The 19,341-nt window shown below is 47.4% G+C and overlaps 2 protein-coding genes, 1 long non-coding RNA gene and 1 pseudogene across 10 annotated transcripts; 2 read left to right on the top strand and 2 right to left on the bottom strand.

Moving 5' to 3' along the window:
- Positions 1–437: 437 nt before the first annotated feature.
- Positions 438–3,941, top strand: LOC147960168 (DTW domain-containing protein). Its single transcript, XM_087536085.1, has 8 exons — positions 438–852; positions 984–1,124; positions 1,215–1,307; positions 1,384–1,510; positions 2,533–2,636; positions 2,728–2,808; positions 3,245–3,330; positions 3,427–3,941. The coding sequence occupies exons 1-8, from the start codon at positions 472–474 to the stop codon at positions 3,644–3,646; spliced, it is 1,233 nt and encodes a 410-aa protein (XP_087392211.1). The 5' UTR covers positions 438–471; the 3' UTR covers positions 3,647–3,941.
- A 1,854-nt stretch (positions 3,942–5,795) lies between these two features.
- Positions 5,796–7,679, bottom strand: LOC147960167 (uncharacterized). The gene is made up of 5 exons (XR_015611211.1): positions 7,528–7,679; positions 7,226–7,354; positions 6,817–7,056; positions 6,501–6,625; positions 5,796–5,932 (listed from the first exon to the last, which is right to left on the bottom strand). It is a non-coding gene; the product is annotated as an uncharacterized LOC147960167 (long non-coding RNA).
- Positions 5,821–8,053, top strand: LOC147960166 (putative protein ABIL2). 2 transcript variants are annotated; one of them, XM_087536087.1, is made up of 9 exons: positions 5,821–6,083; positions 6,271–6,353; positions 6,488–6,638; positions 6,720–6,819; positions 6,959–7,048; positions 7,133–7,181; positions 7,266–7,375; positions 7,485–7,588; positions 7,678–8,053. In XM_087536087.1, exons 1-9 carry the CDS (start codon positions 5,967–5,969, stop codon positions 7,852–7,854), a joined length of 981 nt encoding a protein of 326 aa, XP_087392213.1. In that variant the 5' UTR covers positions 5,821–5,966; the 3' UTR covers positions 7,855–8,053. The 2 variants fall into 2 exon arrangements, with proteins under 2 accessions (XP_087392213.1, XP_087392212.1); XM_087536086.1 differs by having other exon boundaries at positions 6,956–7,048.
- Positions 8,054–8,153: 100 nt separating this feature from the next.
- LOC147960165 (putative pre-mRNA-splicing factor ATP-dependent RNA helicase DEAH5 pseudogene) lies at positions 8,154–12,789 on the bottom strand (annotated as a pseudogene). 6 transcript variants are annotated; one of them, XR_015611205.1, is made up of 3 exons: positions 9,473–12,789; positions 8,507–8,605; positions 8,155–8,290 (listed from the first exon to the last, which is right to left on the bottom strand). The product of XR_015611205.1 is annotated as a putative pre-mRNA-splicing factor ATP-dependent RNA helicase DEAH5 pseudogene, transcript variant X1 (transcript). The 6 variants fall into 6 exon arrangements; XR_015611206.1 differs by having other exon boundaries at positions 8,507–8,599; XR_015611209.1 differs by lacking the exon at positions 8,507–8,605 and having other exon boundaries at positions 8,154–8,290.
- Between the last annotated feature and the right edge of the window lie 6,552 nt (positions 12,790–19,341).

The following is a 19,341-nucleotide window of genomic DNA, read 5'->3' as shown; positions in this document are numbered from 1 at the left end:
GGAAAAAAAACATTAGGTAAGACTCAATGGAAAAATTCCTATCCTATGCATCAAATGACATCTCTTTCTCTATAAGAATTAAGATACATGTCATATCACTTCATGTGATCTTTCTATTCCTATAACATTCCTATCCTGTGAATCAAAGAAAGCCTAAAATTGTAACTAGTTTCTGATATTTATAGGATATGTGCTGGGGTACACGCTGCCCGACGAGGTAGGCTTCAGTGTGGTAGATGCACGTGGCAGGAATAAAAACAGATCATCGAAGACCATCACCCGCCGATTGATTCGATGATCATCTGGAAAATCGGATGCGTCGGTATTTGTGTATGGACGGACAAGATTAATTGAGTTTAATAATCAGAAAAAGGTGAAAAATCTAAAACGCCACTGTACCATTTTCGGTGTTCCGAACTTCGGGCTGTCGTTCCCCTGGTATCGACGAGCAATAAAAAAACAGCAGCGGCAATGCTGGCTCCTCCCGCCCCCATCCGTGCCCTCGCCTTCCACCGCCGTCTCCCGCTCCTCCGCCCCCACCATCCCATCCTCCTTCCCCACTCGCCAGGCCCGCCTCCGCCTCCGCCCCCGCCCCCGCGGCCCTGCCCCGCCCCCGCGCGCTTTCTCATGGCCTTCTCCACCGAGACAGCCGGCGAAGAGGCGGAGGAGGAGGCTCTCCCCGGGCCCGCCGGCGCTGGAGGCGGCGGCGAGGTGAGTTCGGAGGAGTGGCAGCGGTGGGGCACCTCCTCGCCCCTCCCGACCGTGGTGGCCTCCGTCGTCCGCCAGCTGCTCGAGATGGAGTCCTCGGCCGGCGAGAAGATGCGCTTTGGCGGCGTCGGCTCCAAGCTGAAGGTAACGCGGCCTTTTTCTTAAACCCCATACCGGATCTAGAGGTTATGGCTGCTTCCGTGCTCGACGTAGCTGGGATTGAATCGACGGGAATGCTAGCGAATTCACGACTGGACTTTTCTCTGAACCCGCAGGGCGATTTCAAGGACGTGGAGGACAGGAAGCACAGGGCTGTCTACCAGACGCTCGCCGACTCCGACCAGAAGCTGCAGTACTACTCCGCCCGGCAGATTGGGTGCCGTCTGCTCGGGAGCAGGGGGTACTTGTGCCAGAAGGTAGCGTACGAGTCCTTAAAAGGAATTCAGTGTTATTCACAATGCAGCAACCCTGGTTCAGACGTTTACTGAACTGAAGCTTGTTTGTAGTGCTGGCTACCAATGGAGGATTGTATGTGCTCAAAACTTGCCCCTTGCAATTTGTGGAGGGGAATAAGATTCTGGCTATACATGCATCCAAAGGTCTGTCCAAAGATTTTATGCTTTGTTTGCTGCTATGTCCTTGCTTTGGATTGTGCAAGCATCTCTGTTCTTTCAGGACTTCTTGCGACAAAACAACACTGGAAAGTTACTCTGGCAAGTATTTGGCATCCAAGCTGCGTCGTTGTGCCTCTTTGGCATCCAAGAGCATGAAGATATTATGTGGGATGCATTCCAGCGTTCAGGTAATCTTAAACCCACCTTAGATAAACAAACATGTGGATTCTTGCTTGGGATGAGAGCTTGTAGACCCTAGCCATGTCTGTTCAGATAGGTTCCACTTGCTATGTTTACTTTGATTTACTTTATTTGCGTAGTGTGGAATGGTTGGTATGGATCCGAGATCAGGCGCTTCTGCCTGCCAGCAGGGCTCTCCTCCTTTGCTGTGGAGGGAGGCTCTAAGGTCTATTTGAAATTATGGGGAGAGACTAGAAATCTTGTTTTTCTTTTGTTTAATCAATGGTCCATCCTTACATAGATGGATGCTACAGTAAACAGTGCGAACAGTAGCTGCTCTACCTTTTGCTGTTTTTGATCCCACATCCTTAACAGCTTGAAATTGAACAAATTGACATCCAAGGCTACCTTTTGTTTTGTGATTCCATTAGTGTATTGTTTGTACCGAATTATGTGTGTTGTTTCTGTTCCATTTCTGTTTCCAGTTTCCATTTAGGGTTTTTGTTTTGTTTTAATTACAGCGAGTGAGTCTACCTTGCACTGGATGTTTCAGCTAATCTTTATAGCTTTTGAACTGAATCCTTTGTTCCAGTTACATTGATTGATCATGGTAGAACCACACAAGCAAATGTTCCACACAAGCAAATGCAGATTGCAAGCATCAATGCTTGGATCATTTTAGTAGGAATGAATTGTTCTGCGGACCCTATTCCTTTTTAGTGGAGCCTTGTGACCATGGCGCAGTGGTAAAGCTGCTGCCTTGTGACCATGAGGTCACGGGTTCAAGTCCTGGAAACAGCCTCTTGCAGAAATGTAGGGAAAGGCTGCTTACAATAGACCCAAAGTGGTCGGACCCTTCCCCAGACCCTGCGCAAGCGGGAGCTACATGCACTGGGGCTGCCCTTTACCCTATTCCTTTTTAGGGGAAATATCCAGTTTAATTACTTGTGCTCCGTAAAAGATTGCTTCAGTAATCAATCCATGCTCTTCACATTTAAATACTGTATTTCCGTTCTGATTTATCCTCCAGGAAAGGAGAAGGTCTCATTTCTGTACCCAAACAAGAGTGCAACCCCCAAGTCTGTCAATGATCTTAAATTTGATGATTTTGCCATGAGTTCTGGCCTTCAGGAGGTGGCGTGTATTTCTTTTCTCTAAGTGTGTATTCTGTAACTTAAAGTTGGTATTATTAGTAGATGGTAATGAGTTAACTTTTGCAATATAGGGAGTGCAACTTGAACCTCTTAACTTGGTTTTGCTTGATGGTACCTGGAGTAATTCTGCTGCATTATACAGAAGGCTGAAGGTACGATTCAGTACATTGCTCATTCACCATACTGCACTCCTATTAGTTTGTGTTCATTTCCTCCTGAATAATCTTTGTTCCTAACTTCCTATATTGATGCAATCTTGGTTTGCTTACACCAAACTAGTTTGGCCGTTCAGGTAACTTTCATCTTTTTCCCTTCTTCCATGTGATTGTCTACTCACGTCAGACAAGGGGAAACCACACGTTATCATTAGGGCTCTGCCTAGATCCTGTCAGCGAGTGGAGGAGAGCAGATTCTGCGTAGATCCTGTAATGTTGGAAATTTAACTAATTTGGTTCAAGTAAAGAGGGTACCTTAAGGGTCACCAATTCGCACCTCTAGGTTGAAGTCAGAGTGTTAAGCAGGAATGTGTACTAAAGCATTTTAAAATTGTTAAGCAGCTAAGTGGATCCTAATATCTGAGGTTTATAGGAGAGATGGACTGCAATATGGGGGGAGGAAGATATACCTTGTATCTCACTGTCTATGCTGAGCGCCTCTGTGATGCATAAACTGCGGTGAGCTAAAAGCTAAACTTTTTTGTGTCAATATCGGTGGTTTTCTTTGCGTCTCTTACTCTTATTTACTTTTGCTGATATATTTCCGTAAAACAGACCTCAGCCAGCATGGGATCGTACCTGCACCGCGGCAGCCGCAGCTGGTCTTCTCTCAGAACTGCACATGCGGCCTGAGCTCAGTGCGTTTAAACTAGAAGAGCAAGCTGAGGCAGTAGAGTGCTCGCTGGATATCTTGCTAGACGCTCTCACCGCGAGACGGGTTCGCCTGGGCCGATCAATTACTCGAAAGCAGAGACATAGAAGAGACTGCATATAGTGAAAGATGCCAGCAGCGTCGGCGGAGATCATAATATTTCCTTGAAGGCTGTTTGATCTTTTTGCAGAATCGGAAGAGAATTGCTCATATAATTCTTTAGGTCACTAACTCATCACCCTGGTGGTGTTCATTTTGTTAGTGGTTGTGTGTTGATGTTACTGCTTACCTTACCTTTAAGAGCAGAATTTTGGTAACAAACTGGTATGGAAATTAAACGTGTAAGTTACACGCTTTGTAGCTACGATATTAGGAACAGTCCGAAATGAAAAAGAAAATTATATTTGATTAATGTCAATTTTTCCCTTGTCCATAGCGTTTCTTTCTGAACCTGATAATCCACAGGTGCTTATGGCTCCTTTTGATGCTGGTGTTGTGTTCATGTGATGAATAGCAGAGTTATATTCCTGACAAGCTAATCAATCAACAGGAAGTTGGTGGTATGTAGTTCAGGATTGTTCCATATCCCTACAGCCATTGAACTGTTCTTGTGAATGTCTTGTATTCCACACTGATGCCTGCAGGAATCAGAGCGGAATCAGAATCGGCAGTAGATATCACTCGTGCTCTTGAACCCTGAACTTGAGCTCATTGCTCACCAACCTTGAGGGGTACAGATGGTAGAGATAACTGCAAGCAAACTTGCAATCTCACGGCGTATTTTGCAAACTTGCGAATTTGTAACACCACCATTGATCGATCCCCATTCCCATTCGGTTCCCAGATCCTCTACTCCCATAGAGCTGACAATAATTAAATCAACATTGAAAAATGATGATACAACCCCCTCTCAAACCGTTAATTTGGTGAAAGCACTCTCATCGTCACTCAGTCCCCTCAAATCCTATTCCCATCACATCCTAATCCCTTACAATCAGTCCCTCTCTTCAAAAATATTGTTTGGTAAGCACGGATTGAAGAAAAAAAAGTTATCCATTCGATTCCCTTTGCATCTTGGCAACAACACAACAGCAACTGAAACAGAAAAGGGAAACAACAACTGAAACATAGACAATTTTGATTTACGTCTTGGCAGTAACATCTGCCATTCAATCACCACAATTTCCATACAACATATGCATCTATTTATCCAGCACCAGGTACACCTGCCTGCCTGCCTGCTGATCCGGCGCAATGTGCGCCAGTTTCGGTTGAATCAGCGGTACACAAGCAGGCTCCAGATTCCCGAGCCGTTGGCCCAGCCCAGGCAGTGTGAAAGCAATGACCAGACACAACTGCCATAAAACAATATGCTACTAGTTGCAACCATGGGCGAGAGACACAGAGGACAGAGCACTTTTGACTTTGCTTAATCAAGGCGAAAGCCAATCATGTCCCAGACAGAGGAAATACCACTAGTTAATCCCCCAAGGTTCTTGCTTGGAGTTGAGCCTATATGGTACAGTGCTACGGGAAAACAAAGCACTTCTTCTGGATCCAGTGGGTAGCTGCCCTCCCCTGCCCTGCACATATTTAGTGAAAGATTGATATCAGTAAGCTGGGGTTGTTGTTGTTGTTGAGAAGAGTATCTTTAGAGTTTGTGATTATGATGCGACCCAGCAGCATGGTCATGAGGAGGGCTGGGCGGGCCCATATGCATGGGGCAGAAATGATGAACACTACTGCATGGAAAGAAAATAAAGCAACCGAGTGTCCGGTTCAGCATCCCAACCAAATCTCATCCTGACCTCTCTCTTTTCTTTTGATTTGAGCCTTTTGGTAACCTGGATGGATGCACACTGTGAGCCAAAAGCATCTTCACCAACTGACTAGATGTGGTTAACTCAGTGCCTAGCCCTACCGACTTCACTTCACTTCACTCTGCAGTGCTTTGCCTGTCAGTCACCTGCTCCTTGCTCTACATCGAAATGTATTACCACCATAGCCGTGGGGGTACATGTAGTAGACTAGCTGATAATATAACTAGGAAAGTACGCAGTCCTACATATGCAGTCAACATCCAGTAGAGTGACTGGAGCAGTTGTTATCTTATCACAGATTCACAGGTCTCCTGTTGCCTTAATTGCCTAGAAAAGAGGGTAGGTCTCCTGTTGCCTTGCCTTGCCTTGCATGGCACTATTATATGCTGTTTCTGCCGTTGCCGGGCCATCACCACAGCTACTCTTCCAGCACTAGTTAAACAAATACCTGTCGTGCTAATGACTAACCCCCGCGGCCTTCTTCCTCCCAGCTCGTTGAATTCATCGCCATGAGTGCTTCCCCACTTCTGCACCACCATCGCCATAGTATCATCCTGTACTCCCATCCAGCTTCCTCATCAAACGAGACCTGAGAGAGGCAAAAGAACAGAGGGCTAGTCAGGATGGTGGAAGCGGTGGGGCTTTTCCAGGGAAGAGGCGCCTCCGCCGCCACGGGGATGCGCGGCGCCCCGGAGGAGGTGCAGATGGGGGAGACATTCATCTTCTCTGAAACCATCAAGGTCAGTTTATCCGTCAAATTATGCTCGTGTTTCTCCCTATTCCCCTAGAATGATGCACCTTCCCTCCACCTTCTTTAGAACTAACTCGACGGTCGACGCCCAAATGCTTTAAAAATAGCACCAAATCAGGCATTTGGAGCAGATATTGCTTGGGCACTTTCATATCAACAGCAACCTCTCTATGCAGGATCTCATGACGCTGCGGTCGCAACTGTATTCTGCAGCGGAGTATTTTGAACTAGCCTACATGCAGGAAGACGGAAAGCAGGCGTATGTCATATAGCCATTGCTTCCTCCCGTATGCCGCACAAGATCATGTGGCTGATCAGCAAGCTTCCACGCTTTTGCAACTCATGCCTGGTTTGCTCATTTTTATTTATTTATGTGTATGCATATGGAAACAGGGTGGTGAGTAACCTGAAGGAGTACGCTGTGAAGGCCCTCGTCAACACTGTAGACCACCTAGGGTCCATATCCTTCAAAGTCTCCAGCCTTGTTGGTCAAAGGTTCGACCAGGTGGCCGAAGCCAATCTGCGGGTCTCCTGCATCCAGCAGGTTTTAGTTAGTGCCTCCTGAGCTCAGCAGTAATTTCCGTGTAATATTATGCTTTCAGATTAACGAAGCGGTTGGTTTCAGAGAACTCAAGCGAGCCAAGCATGCATGAACAGAGAAGGCCTGACGCAGCAATCGTTGGTGATCACCGCCCCAAAGTATCACAAGAGGTACATCTTACCAGGTGAGTAAGTAGCCATAAGATATTTTTGTGCCTTTCCTGTGACTCTGTTTTCTAGCTTGTCGACACGTTGAAGATGCAAGAGAAGTGAATAAGAGTCAACCTGGGCGAGACATCTTGACCCCTTAAGTGATTTCAGCAGGTGATGATTCAATTCCGAATGCTGTGCCCAACTTCAGCGAGATGAATAAGGTGAAGAACAGGACCACACAGATGCATCCAGCCTTCAGCTGTAAGGATCTGCAATTCATGAATTATGGGCGTGTATTAGATACCTTGAACTTGATTTTGACCTGAAACGCCTACGTGTTGGCAGCAACATCTGCAGCTCAAACAAAAAGCAAAGACAAGCAAGCTTCATTCCGGTCAGTTTCACTTTGCAAACTGCAAATCAGCTTGGGTTTCTTACTTTGCAGCTGAGTTGCCAAACTGACAGCTACCATTTGCAGCAAGCTCCGGTCGATTGCCCGTGCACCTTCCCAGCGTGCGCGTTCATCCTCTCCAGCACAGCATACACGCTTCGTGCCACCTTCTGATACTGCAATACCCACCAAAAGAGGTACAGTAGTAATAAGTCCAATCAACAACTGATGGTGGTATAGCAGTAAAATTTCTCGATTAATTAAATATACTAATGCTCTGTTGCCAATTTTGTTTCTGTGAAACAGATAAAAGATCGGATTCGCCGATTTCTTCGACAACTCCACTCACCAGGTCTGGGTCACTCTCAAAGAAGCCATCCTTGCTCAAGACATCAAGTGTCAGGGTCCAGGTAAATCAAGATGGCTTGTGAGCACAAGATTACCAGGAATGATATGCCTTCCAACACTGACACGATATTTCATGTTACTGAATATGCAGACACCTTCAGATCCCAAGAGATTGGCACCGCTGCGGTCATATGCTGACAGATACAACGATGATCCCAAGGAAAGTGAGCAGACCCCGAAGAAGAGCAAGAAGTTCCTCAAGTCGCTGCTCAGTAGGCGCAAGTCAAAGAAAGAAGAACCACTGCCCTCCTACTTCGATGACTACTGACTCCTGACACCAGATGGCACCACAATTTCTGAATACTTCTGCTCCTCAGTCTTTCCATGGCAAAGTGCGATTGGCCCTTGATATAAAGATCTTCATTGTATATAGCAACACAATTACAGTTCGTTAATGTTAATAATATATGCGCAAGACAGGGAGTTCCGGGAAGATGTCCCGATTCCCCTTATCTGGTTTCCCCACTTTTTGTTGTGTGGCATGCATCATGAGTTAGCCTTTTTGTTCACTCTCCTGATAATCTCAGCAATCAGCAGTATACAAAAACTTGGAATATGTAGCTGTGAGCAGCAATCAGGAAGTAGCGCTTCAGCAATCTGATCTCAGTGTTCAAGTATTTTGTCGTCACTTGGGTGTATGTACCACGGACAGAGTATAATGCTGCCAACGCATAGCAGCTCTCCTCTGCAGTAAATTACTTCACCTGAAACAGTAGCCACACGAAGTATAGTACAACTCTGGTTGCATAAGCCCATCAAATGTTCTTTTCTATCTACTATGTGAATCTATGATACACAAGACACACAACCAGAGAGAGAGAGAGAGAGAGAGAGAATGCTAATCGAACAACATGACATGCCAAATCTGATTGGACAGTAGCTAGAACATGCATGCAGAGAAATAATGTCATTTTTCTTACCATCTGGAATGGAAAACATGCTACAATTTCCAGTTGGCAGCTCAACCGGCATGAGCTACATGAAGAGGAAGTCTGGAGTTGCTTCTACCACCTCTGTTCCTAAATGTAAGACTTTTTAGAGATTTCAATACGGACTACATACGGAGCAAAATGAGTGAATCTACACTAAAATATGTCTATATACATCCGTATGTAGTCCGTATTGATGAAATATCTAAGAAGGCTTATATTTAGAAACGGAGGGAGTAGTTTAGTATTACAAGTTTGCAATTTGGACTTGTTTTTCGCGTAGACTTGGTATAACTTTTTGACAAAAGGCTGAAATTCCTTGATTTGTTTTAGGCAAGAATTCTCAACTTCTGATTAGCTGTATAAAAATTGAATACACAAAAAAAGTTCAGGACTAGCATTCGAGATAGTGCTCTGAAGAGCATAAATGATAGAGTCAAAAGGCATGTCCTAGGTTATCTAATATAACTTGCAAGACTACGCTTGCAGCACTGGAGCTTCACCAGTAAGTTGAAAGACTGAGTTCAGCAACAACAATTCATTTTATGTTCAAGGGGTCTTAGAACTTGTCTCTATCATATACTCGCTTTAGAAACAACAGCCCTACCAACTAACAGTTCATGATCATCATCTAACAAAAAGGAGAACACTCTGGAAAAAAAGGACAATTGCAATGTCTAGCAATGTCGATCAGGAAGGCGGTAGCACTTGAGCTCAAATTCTTCAACATACTGCTCATGGAGCCATCTGATTATAAAACCACAGTATACCAACTAGCCTCACAAGACTTTCAACTTCAAGCCAAAAACCAAAACAAAGAAGAAAAGCTACATAGATGTGCCACTATTCACTATACTGGTAGTATCATACTGAGAGCTTACTATGTATTTACACTCCAATAACTACTAAAGCTTACAGCAAGGAAAAAAGTGCCATGAAAGAAGCAAATTTATGTACCGACAAAAATCACCCACGGCGCTTGCTGAGGCGCCACGAGTTGGGCTCGTTGTATCTGTCGTACAGAGGCTCGATCCTCTCCTGGCGCTTCCGCTTGCTCATCTTTGTCGAGTCCACGGATCTGTAGAACCTCGGCGCCAGCTCGACGAGCCACGCTGGGTTGATGGCTGTCACCTCCCTCATGTACTCTTTTGTGGTCATGACAATCTCATTGTAAATTACCCACTCTGGCTGCTGATGAAATAGGGCGCTTCTTGGGTGGATATACACCTGCTGATGATCGGCAAGAGTCCTGTATCCTCCCTGGGGATCCTTCTTGGCAGAGTTGAAGAAGAAGCCTGCGGCAATGGCCCTCCTTACCTTGGTGAGATCGTTGCCGGCAGAGACGACGTCAAGCCGATACCTGTCCATGATCTCCAGGAGCTGCTTCCTCACATCCTGTGCCCTCCTTAGTGATGTTATCTGGAGAAAATTCTCAAAGCACCATGGTCCTGAAAACTGCTTTGCCTTCCACGCCTGATACACAGTGAGTAACGTGATGTGATCCCCTTCTGGCTGGAAAAAGTTGCCCCTCTTCCGATCCGCCTGATCTTGTTTTTCCCTTGGCCGGTAGAATATATTCCCAGTTTGGATCATTGCAATGATAGTCACTATTTCATCGCTGCATCCGAGGTCCACACTGGCAAGGAGCATTTTTGAAAGTGGTGGTTCTTGTGGAAACTCAGCCATCTTTCTCCCCAGCTTGGTAAGCAGGCCTTCTTCATCCAAGGCACCAAGACTGTACAGCTGTTCCATAGCAGAGATAAGCGCTTGAGGTGCTGGAGGGTCCATGAAGTCAAATGACACTAGTTCATTTATCCCCATTGCCTTCATATTAAGAACCGTCCACCCCAGGTTAATCCTCTGAATTTCTGGAATTGTCGTGGCGGGCATTTCATTACGATAGGCGCTCTCAGTGTACAGACGGTAACACTTGCCTGGGCCCGTACGCCCAGCACGTCCTGCTCTTTGCTTAGCTGATGCCTGTGAGATCGGAGTGATAACCAGTGAATCCAGTCCTCGTTTTGGGTTATACACGTTAAGTTTTGCAAAGCCTGGATCAACAACATAGTATATCCCATCTATTGTAATAGATGCTTCAGCTATGTTGGTGGCCACAACCACCTTCCTCTTCCCAGGAGGAGCAGGTTCAAAGATCTTTGACTGCATTTCAGTTGGAAGAGCACTGTAAACTGGATTGACTAGCAACTCTGGTACATCGTTACCCAGCACCTTCATCCTCTCATGAAGAGAGTTACAGGCATGATCAATCTCTTCCTGGCCAGTCAAGAACAAGAGGATATCACCTTCGGGTTGACTCAGATGGATCTGCAATACTGTGATCAATGCAGCATCCATGTAGTCGCTCTGTGGCTCCTTTGCATATAGTGTCTCCACGGGAAACGTTCTCCCTGGAATCGTGAAAATCTTGCAATCAAAAAAATATCTAGAGAATTTCTCTGCATCAAGAGTGGCGGAAGTGACAATTAACTTGAGATCAGTTCTCCGCCTAATGAGCTGCTTCAGCAAGCCAAAGAGAATGTCTGTATAGATGGTCCTCTCATGTGCCTCATCAAGCATGACCACAGAATAACAAGAGAGGTTCTTGTCTACCATAATCTCCCGTAGGAGCATGCCGTCTGTCATGTACTTAATAACCGTATCAGGTCCAGTGTGATCGTCAAAGCGTATAGAGTAGCCAACTTCCTCTCCCAATGGACAACCAAACTCCTCTGCTACCCGCTTTGCAACAGACTGAGCAGCAACCCTGCGAGGCTGCGTACACGCAATTTTCCCACCTTCAGTATAGCCTGCCTCAGCAAGGTACTGAGTAACCTGCGTAGTTTTCCCTGACCCTGTCTCCCCGATAACAACCAAAACTTGATTGTGATGAATAGCTTTGATAAGCTCATTCTTCAGCCCGTAAATGGGAAGGCTCTGCCTCTGCTTCTGTATCGGAAGGCTTGACCTCTTCCCAAATGTTCCGGTCTTGCCATAAGCCTGTTTCTTCCACTCTGGCATGCTCTGTGCTGATAAGCCGGCACCCCTCAGTTCCTGTGCGAGGCACCGCCCACCTGCATCAGGTAAAGGATCCTCCCACGGCCGATTCAGATCCTTGGGGATGGAATCAAGCAATGCTCTCTGCTCTTGGCTACGAATATCACGCCGTTCCTTGACAAGCGCAGTCTGCAGTGCCGCGGCTCGGCTTAGTGACCCCTCAGGGTTCTTGGAAATCCTCACCGGGGACAAGTCAATCGATGACCGGCCCTGTCCACTTAAGAACGGTGGCTCATCTTCGTTAAGCTCAATCTCGAGCTCCTCCTCAACTTCTTCTTCCTGGTAATGTATCCCCACATCATCATCATCGAACGCAGGGCAGTCTCTCACATTCAGTGCCCCCGAAGCAATCAGCTGTTTCAGTTCCCATCTCTCCGGGGAGCTCATTCGCCTGACCGGCCTTCGTGGTGCAGGCCGAGCACCTTCCTCCTCGATCACAATTCCAGACAGCCCAATCCTCTTCCCAGCGGTGCCTGCAGGACCAGCAGATCGATTCGCCCTTCGAACAGCATCCTGACCATCGCCCCGTGGTGGCGGGAGCACCCTTCCACTTTCCTGATCGATGTCCACCATCGACAATTCCAGATTGCCCCACTGCACGGACACGACCTTGACAAACACCTCCTGGCCGCGCTTCACGGCGACGGGCATCCGGGAGGTGTGGACGAGCCCCTCGCGGCCGCGCGGCCCGTCGAGGCGGACGAAGCACCCCGCGCCCACCACCCGGGTGACCGTCCCGTGGCACACCTGGTGAAGCTCCGGCTCCCCAGCCCCCTCCTCCTCGTCATCATGGCTCCTGGTGCCGGTACTGGCGCCATCGGCGGTGGGGTTTCGGGGGGCAGGAGCGGCGTCGGGGATGGCGCGGATGACGGTGTGGAGGGTGCGGGCGAGGTAGTCCGGCACCACGAAGTCGTGGTCCTTGAGCTTGGCGTCGAACTCGGCGACGGAGGGGGAGGCGCGGCCGAGGTGGACGATGAACTCGGCGACTTTGCGCTGGACGTCGCCGAGGTGGGCCTCCAGCTCCGAGCAGACCTTGGAGACGAGGGATAGATAGGTGAGCCTTCGGATCCCTTCGCTCGCCGCGCCGGCCGGGCTCGCCTTCGTCATCGGTGCGCGGGCGCCGGCGGTGGGTGTTCGCGCCGCGGCGAGAGAAAGAGGATTCGTCAGAGTCGGCGGAGATGCGTTGTTTGCTCGAGTATAAATGTAGATTTAGGGCCCAAATCATACACGGCTCGGAGCCGAAGTCGGTTTCTCAAGTCAAGGCGGTTTCGTGTCGAGTTCTTTTTTTTTCTTTAATGATGAAGCCACGTTTTATTCATCGAAAATACCAGTCTGTGGGGATGGTCGTGGGGTTGAATCAATCATACACTTCTATACGTAAAAAAAAAAAATCATACACTTCTGATTTTTTTAGTCAAAATTGCCGATTTATTTAAGGCGACTACTGGGCGCCGGCGCCGGCCCAAAATTGAGCTGGTCAGTCTACAGCCACACGATTGCGTACAACCTCATCGTTGGATATTCCCCCGCAAGTACGTCGTCTTCCTCTCCTTCACTTATGCATCTCTCCTTCTTGTTTCCCCCTCGCCCCTCCTCACCTGCAGCTCCTCCGCTGCCCCCCCTCCTCGCTGACTGGTCCTCCGCTCCTCCACTGCCCCCTCCTCTCACGTTCGCATCAGCTCTCGTCGTCGCTGGTTGTAGTTTGACGTCGGCCGTCGCCGCTAGCATGCAGCTCCCATGGTCACCAGTTGCAGCTTTGTTTTGCTTGGTTGTAGCAAAACCAATCGCCGGTGGTAGCATCCCCGACCACGTCCACCAGACATAGTCAAAAAACTTGTTGAGCTACCCTGCACCGTTGCAGCCATGCCGTCGCTGCTTGACGCAACACTGCACGTGGTTGCAGCATCCACGTTATGCGGTTGCATCATAAAATGCTTTCGTGGTCGCAGACCCACTCGCCGTCGTCGGGTAACAGCCTCACTGTTGTAGTTTGCAACCTTACCGTCGTAGCCTCGCCGTCGTCGGTTAGCAGCCTCGCCATTGGAGCTTGCCATCTCACCATTGTAGCCTTGTCGTTGTCGGTAGCAGCCTCATCGTTGCAGCTTGCAACCTCCTTGTCGTAGCCTCGCCATCGCGACCTCGCCGTTGAAGCTCCAGTAGTAGCAAATGACACCTTCGTTAGTAGCAAACTCCGAAACGGTTGCAGCAAAAAAAACGTCGCCGTCGCCGCAACCAACACCACCATGGTGGATTGTAGCAAAAGTTGTCTCCGGTTCCAGCAAAATTCAAACACGGTTGCAGCAAAAAAACAACATCACCGCTGTCTCGACCAACACCGACATGGTGGATGTAGCAAAAGTTGACCGCGGTTCCAACAAAAATCAAGTATAGTTCGAGCAAAATTCAACACGGATGCAGCTCGTATTCCCAACTATTCCAGCTTTTTGGCGCCAACGGTGGGTGCCGATTGTAGCACCGTGGGAGTTTGGGGGCGTGTCTTCTCCAGCGCCGACGGGTGTCGGTCGCAACTTTCCAGCATCTCACATCGAGGTTGCCGGTTTTCCGGTAAGGCTCGTCTGCATCGCCCGTCAGCTCTACCATGTTCAGATAGGGTTGATCAGAGGAGGGGGTCGCTGATGGAGGCCCATGGCGGTGGCGCTCGGTGAGAGACCACTGACGAGGAGAACGCCTCAAACCATGTGCGCGGTGGGAGAGAGACAAGTATAGAGAAAGACAAGTGGGCGTGTGTGAGAGAGAAAAGTATAGAGAAAGAGAGGTGGATGCGTGAGAGAGAGAGGATAGAAGATAAGGTGGGGCCCCTCCCTTATGTGTCGAACCTTGAACGACTAGGAGCGCATGCGCGTGCACGCGACCAGCCGAGCGTTCGGCCGACGTGTCGATTGTAAACGTTTTCCTTTATTTAATTGTAAAAGTTCAGAATCTCATCCGAGATTACATCAAGCACACAGTCTGAGGTAACCCCCAACCAGGCCTTACAAAGTTCATCACCAACATCGACTCCATCTAATTTATGTGCGGCAACATTAGCAGAACGATAAACCCACGACACTTAAAAATTGGAGAAAGATGCAAGCATCAACTGGATCTCTTGAATCCATGGACCCGCACTGGACATCTCCTTTCCTGGATGATTCAGAATGTGCACAACACTTTGGGAATCAAGCTCAACATGGACCCTCTCGACGTTGATTTCCCATGCTTCTTGTAGGGCGCATCTGCAGGCCAAAATCTCCACTGTTTCGGGGTCTACAACGCCACAGAAGTGATGACAGAGTTTGTTGGAAATATGCCCTAGAGGCAATAATAAAGTGGTTATTGTTATATTTTCTTAATCATGATAAATGTTTATTATTCATACTAGAATTGTATTGACCGGAAACTTAAATATGTGTGTGGATACATAAACAAATACCTTGTCCCTAGTAAGCCTCTACTAGACTAGCTCGTTGATCAAAAGATGGTTAAGGTTTCCTAACCATAGACATGTGTTGCCACTTGATAACGGGATCACATCATTAGGAGAGTGATGTGATGGACAAGACTCATCCGTTAGCTTAGCATATGATCGTTCAATTTATTGCTACTGCTTTCTTAATGTCAAATACATATTACTTCGACCATGAGATCATACAACTCCTGGATACCGGAGGAATACCTTGTATGCTATCAAACGTCACAACGTAACTGGGTGATCATAAAGATGCCTTACAGGTATCTCCGAAGGAGTCTGTTGAGCTGGCATGGATCAAGATTGAGATTTGTCACTCTGTATCGGAGAGGTGTCTCCGGGCCCTCTCGGTAATACAACATCACAAGAAGCTTGCAAGCAAAGTGACTAAGGAGTTAGTTATGAGATGATGTATTATAGAACGAGTAAAGAGACTTGCCGGTAACGAGGTTGAACTAGGTATGGAGATGCCGACGATCGAATCTCGGGCAAGTAACATGTCGACGAACAAAGGGAACTACGTATGTTGTCATAAAGGTTCGACCGATAAAGATCTTCATAGAATATGTAGGAACCAATATGGGCATCCAGGTCCCGCTATTGGTTATTGACCGGATAAGCATCTCGGTCATGTCTACATCATTCTCGAACCCATAGGGTCTGCATGCTTAACGTCCGTTGACGATATAGTATTATATGAGTTATGTATGTTGGTGACCCAATGTTGTTCGGAGTCTTGGATGAGATCATGGACATGACGAGGAGCTTCGGAATGGTCCGGAGGTAAAGATTGATATATGGGATAATAGTGTTTGGTCTCCGGAAGGGGTTTTGGATGTTTCCCGAAATGTTCGTGTACGAGAACACTTTATTTGGGCCAAGGGGTAAAGCCCATGAAGCTTTAGGAAGGTGCAAAAGGAGTTTTGCGGAGGACAGGGGGCCAGACGCCAGGGACCCTGGCGTCTGGTCCTGGAGTCCGAGAAGGACTCTTGCCTTGTGTGCCAAACCGACTTTGAGGAGGCTCTTTCTTCAAGAAACGATCCCAGGGCTCAACATATAAATAGAGGGGCAGGGCTAGCACCCGGGACACATCAAGATTCACCAAGTCGTGTGCCGACAACTCCCGTCCTCTCTAGTTTATTCTCCATCCAGTTTCCGTTGTGCTTGGCGAAGCCCTGCGGAGATTGTTCTTCACTACCACCATCACCATGTCGTCGTGCTGCCGGAACTCATCTACTACTTCGCCCCTCTTGCTGGATCGAGAAGGCGAGGACATTATCAAGTTGAATGTGTGCTGAACACGGAGGTGTCATACGTCCGGTACTTGATCGGGACGGATCGTGAAGGTGTACAACTACATCAACCGCGTTGATAAACGCTTCCACTTAGCGATCTACAAGGTTATGCAGATGATCTCCCCCTCTTGTAGCTATACATCTCCTTGGATAGATCTTGCGCGCGCGTAGAATTTTTTCATTTTCCATGCAACGTTCCCCTTCAGTGGCATCATGAGCAAGGTCTATGCGTATATGATATGCACGAGTAGAACACAAATGAGTTGTGGGTGGTGATGTCCATAGTGCTTACCACCAATGTCTTATTTTGATTCGGCGGTATTGTGGGATGAAGCGGCCCGGACCAACCTTACATGTCCACGCACATGAGACCGTTTCCACCGACTGCCATGCAACTTTTTTTTGCATAAAGGTGGCTGGCGGGTGTCTGTTTCTCCTACTTTAGTTGAATCGAATTTGATTATGGCCGGTCCTTGTAGAAGGTTAAAATAGCAAACTTGATAATCGCCGTTGTGGGTTAGCGTAGGTAAGAAGGGTTCTTGCTAGTTGCCCGTAGCAGCTACATAAAACTTGCAACAACAAAGTAGAGGACGTCTAACTTGTTTTTGCAGGGCATGTTGTGTTGTGATATGGTCAAGATATGATGTAATATATGTTGATGTATGAGATGATCATGTTCTGTAACAAGTTCACGACTTGCATGTTGATGAGTACGACAACCGGCAGGAGCCTTAGGGTTGTCTTTAATTATTGTATGACCCGTGTGTCAATCACTAAGCGCCACATAATTGCTTTACTTTATCGTTATGCGTTAGCAATAGTTGTAGAAGCAATAGTTGGTGAGACGACCCCGACGCTACAATGGAGATCAAGGTGTCATGCCGGTGACGATGGAGATCATGCCTATTCTTTGGAGATGGAGATCAAAAGCACAACATGATGATGGCCATATCATGTCACATATTTTGATTGCATGTGATGTTTATCCTTTATGCATCTTATTTTGCTGAGAACGATGGTAGCATTGTAAGATGATCCCTTCACTTAATTTCAAGATAAAAGTGTTCTCCCTGAGTATGCACCGTTTCCAAAGTTCGTTGTTTCGAAGCATCTCGTGATGATCGGGTGTGATAGACTCTACGTTTACATACAACGGGTGTAAGATAGTTTTGCACATGCAGAATACTTGGATTAAACTTGATGAGCCTAGTATGTACAGACATGGTCTCGGAACACTGGAGACCGAAAGGTCGAACATGAGTCATATAGTAGATATGATCAACATAGAGATGTTCACCATTGAAGACTACTCCATCTCATGTGATGATCGCACATGGGTTAGTTGATTTGGATCATGTATCACTTAGACAACTTGAGGGATGTTGATTTAAGTGGGAGTTCATTAGTAATTTGATTATTGGAACTAAAATTTATCATGAACTTAGTCTTAATAGTTTTTGCATAGGGGTGACCCCTTCCGTTTCAAGGCGGTTGTTGAGCGATAGGGGAGCGGTTAGTCCGATTACTCACTGTTAACCGGTACTACCGCTCGTGCTACCGGTTGTACCACTTGTTAGGGTTTCTACAGCATACGTGTGAATCTCGGTTGTACCGGGGTCATGAGTGGTTGTACCGTTGAAGTGTAAAAATTGTTGTAACGGTTGGAAAATTGGGGTGCCTATATAAAGGGGGTTTCTTCCACCTACCTCCTTACCTCTTGCCCCTCTCTCTCATCCATTAATTACCTTCAAGATTTCTTGCCCGATCTCTCTCCCTAGCCACTCAAACTTGTTGGTTTGCTCGGGATTGAAGGAGGATACCTAGATCTACACTTCCACCAAAGGAAAATTGATTCCCCCATACTTTCTTGTGTGGATTTTGTTACTCTTGGGTGTTTGAGCACTCTAGACGGTTGAGGTCACCTTGAAGCCACATTCCATTGTGGTGAAGATCTGTGGTATCATTGGGAGCCTTCAATTCGGTTGTGGAGAGAGCCCCAACCTTATTTGTAAAGGTCCGGCTGCCGCCTTCAAGGGCACCACTAGGGAATCATGGCATCTCGCATTGCGTGAGGGCGTGAGGAGAAAATGGTGGCCCTAGTGGCTTCTTGGGTAGCATTGTGCCTCCACACCGCTCCAACGGAGACGTACCTCCCCTCAAAGGGAGGGAACTTCAGTGACACATCCTCGTATTCATCGGCTCCACTTGTGATTATCTCTTACCTTTACTTTGTGCATGCTTTACTAGTGTGTATTCTTTGCTTGCTCTTGTTGTTGTTGTTATTCTCATCATATAGGTTGCTCACCTAATTGCACATCTAGTCAACCTATTTGTTGCTAAACCTAATTTTTTAAGAAAATCTAAAAAATGGTAGTTGCCTATTCACCCCCCTAGTCAACCATATCGATCCTTTCAGAGAGGAAGGCGGCGCTCGAGGAGAAGAAGGCTTCGCTCGGGAAAAAGAGGGTGAAGATCGCCGCCAATGCAGAGGATGCCAAGATGTTGACCTTGAATATCGACTCTTTGGATGTCTACACTAGAATTATCATGCAATCCATCTGCTATCAGATGCTGGAGCGGTAGAAAAATCAGTTGGCGGCGGTGCAAGATGAGGAGGCGGCGGAGGTGGACGTGGACGCGGAGGCTGTCGGGGAACGCGGTATTTCAAAAAAATTCTACGATCACGCAAGATCTATCTAGGAGATGCATAGCAATGAGAGGGGAGAGTGTGTCTACGTACCCTCGTAGACCGAAAGCGGAAGCGTTAAGTAACGCGGATGATGTAGTCGAACGTCTTCACGATCCAACAGATCAAGTACCGAACGCACGGCACCTCCGCGATCTGCACACGTTCAGCTCGGTGACGTCCCTCGAACTCTTGATCCAGCTGAGGCCGATGGAGAGTTTCGTCAGCACGATGGCGTGGTGATGGTGATGATGAAGTTTACTGGCGCAGGGCTTCGCCTAAGCACTGCAACGGTATGACCGAGGTGTGTTTCTGTGGAGGG

The sequence above is a fragment of the Triticum urartu genome, chromosome 7A, assembly GCF_056163025.1.
Source record: "Triticum urartu cultivar PI428250 chromosome 7A, HENAU_Tu73, whole genome shotgun sequence".
Classification (NCBI taxonomy): domain Eukaryota; kingdom Viridiplantae; phylum Streptophyta; class Magnoliopsida; order Poales; family Poaceae; genus Triticum; species Triticum urartu.
Note: the sequence above shows the minus strand (reverse complement) of the source record. Positions and strands in the feature narration are given on the sequence as shown.

Coding starts and splice junctions, on each gene's coding strand:
- LOC147960168 (XM_087536085.1), top strand. CDS start 472: ATGCTGGCTCCTCCCGCCCCCATCCGTGCCCTCGCCTTCCACCGCCGT. Junction 853..983: donor GCGTCGGCTCCAAGCTGAAG/GTAACGCGGCCT, acceptor CTGAACCCGCAG/GGCGATTTCAAGGACGTGGA. Junction 3,331..3,426: donor TCTGTGATGCATAAACTGCG/GTGAGCTAAAAG, acceptor TCCGTAAAACAG/ACCTCAGCCAGCATGGGATC.
- LOC147960166 (XM_087536086.1), top strand. CDS start 5,967: ATGGTGGAAGCGGTGGGGCTTTTCCAGGGAAGAGGCGCCTCCGCCGCC. Junction 7,376..7,484: donor TGCAATACCCACCAAAAGAG/GTACAGTAGTAA, acceptor TCTGTGAAACAG/ATAAAAGATCGGATTCGCCG. Junction 7,589..7,677: donor CATCAAGTGTCAGGGTCCAG/GTAAATCAAGAT, acceptor CTGAATATGCAG/ACACCTTCAGATCCCAAGAG.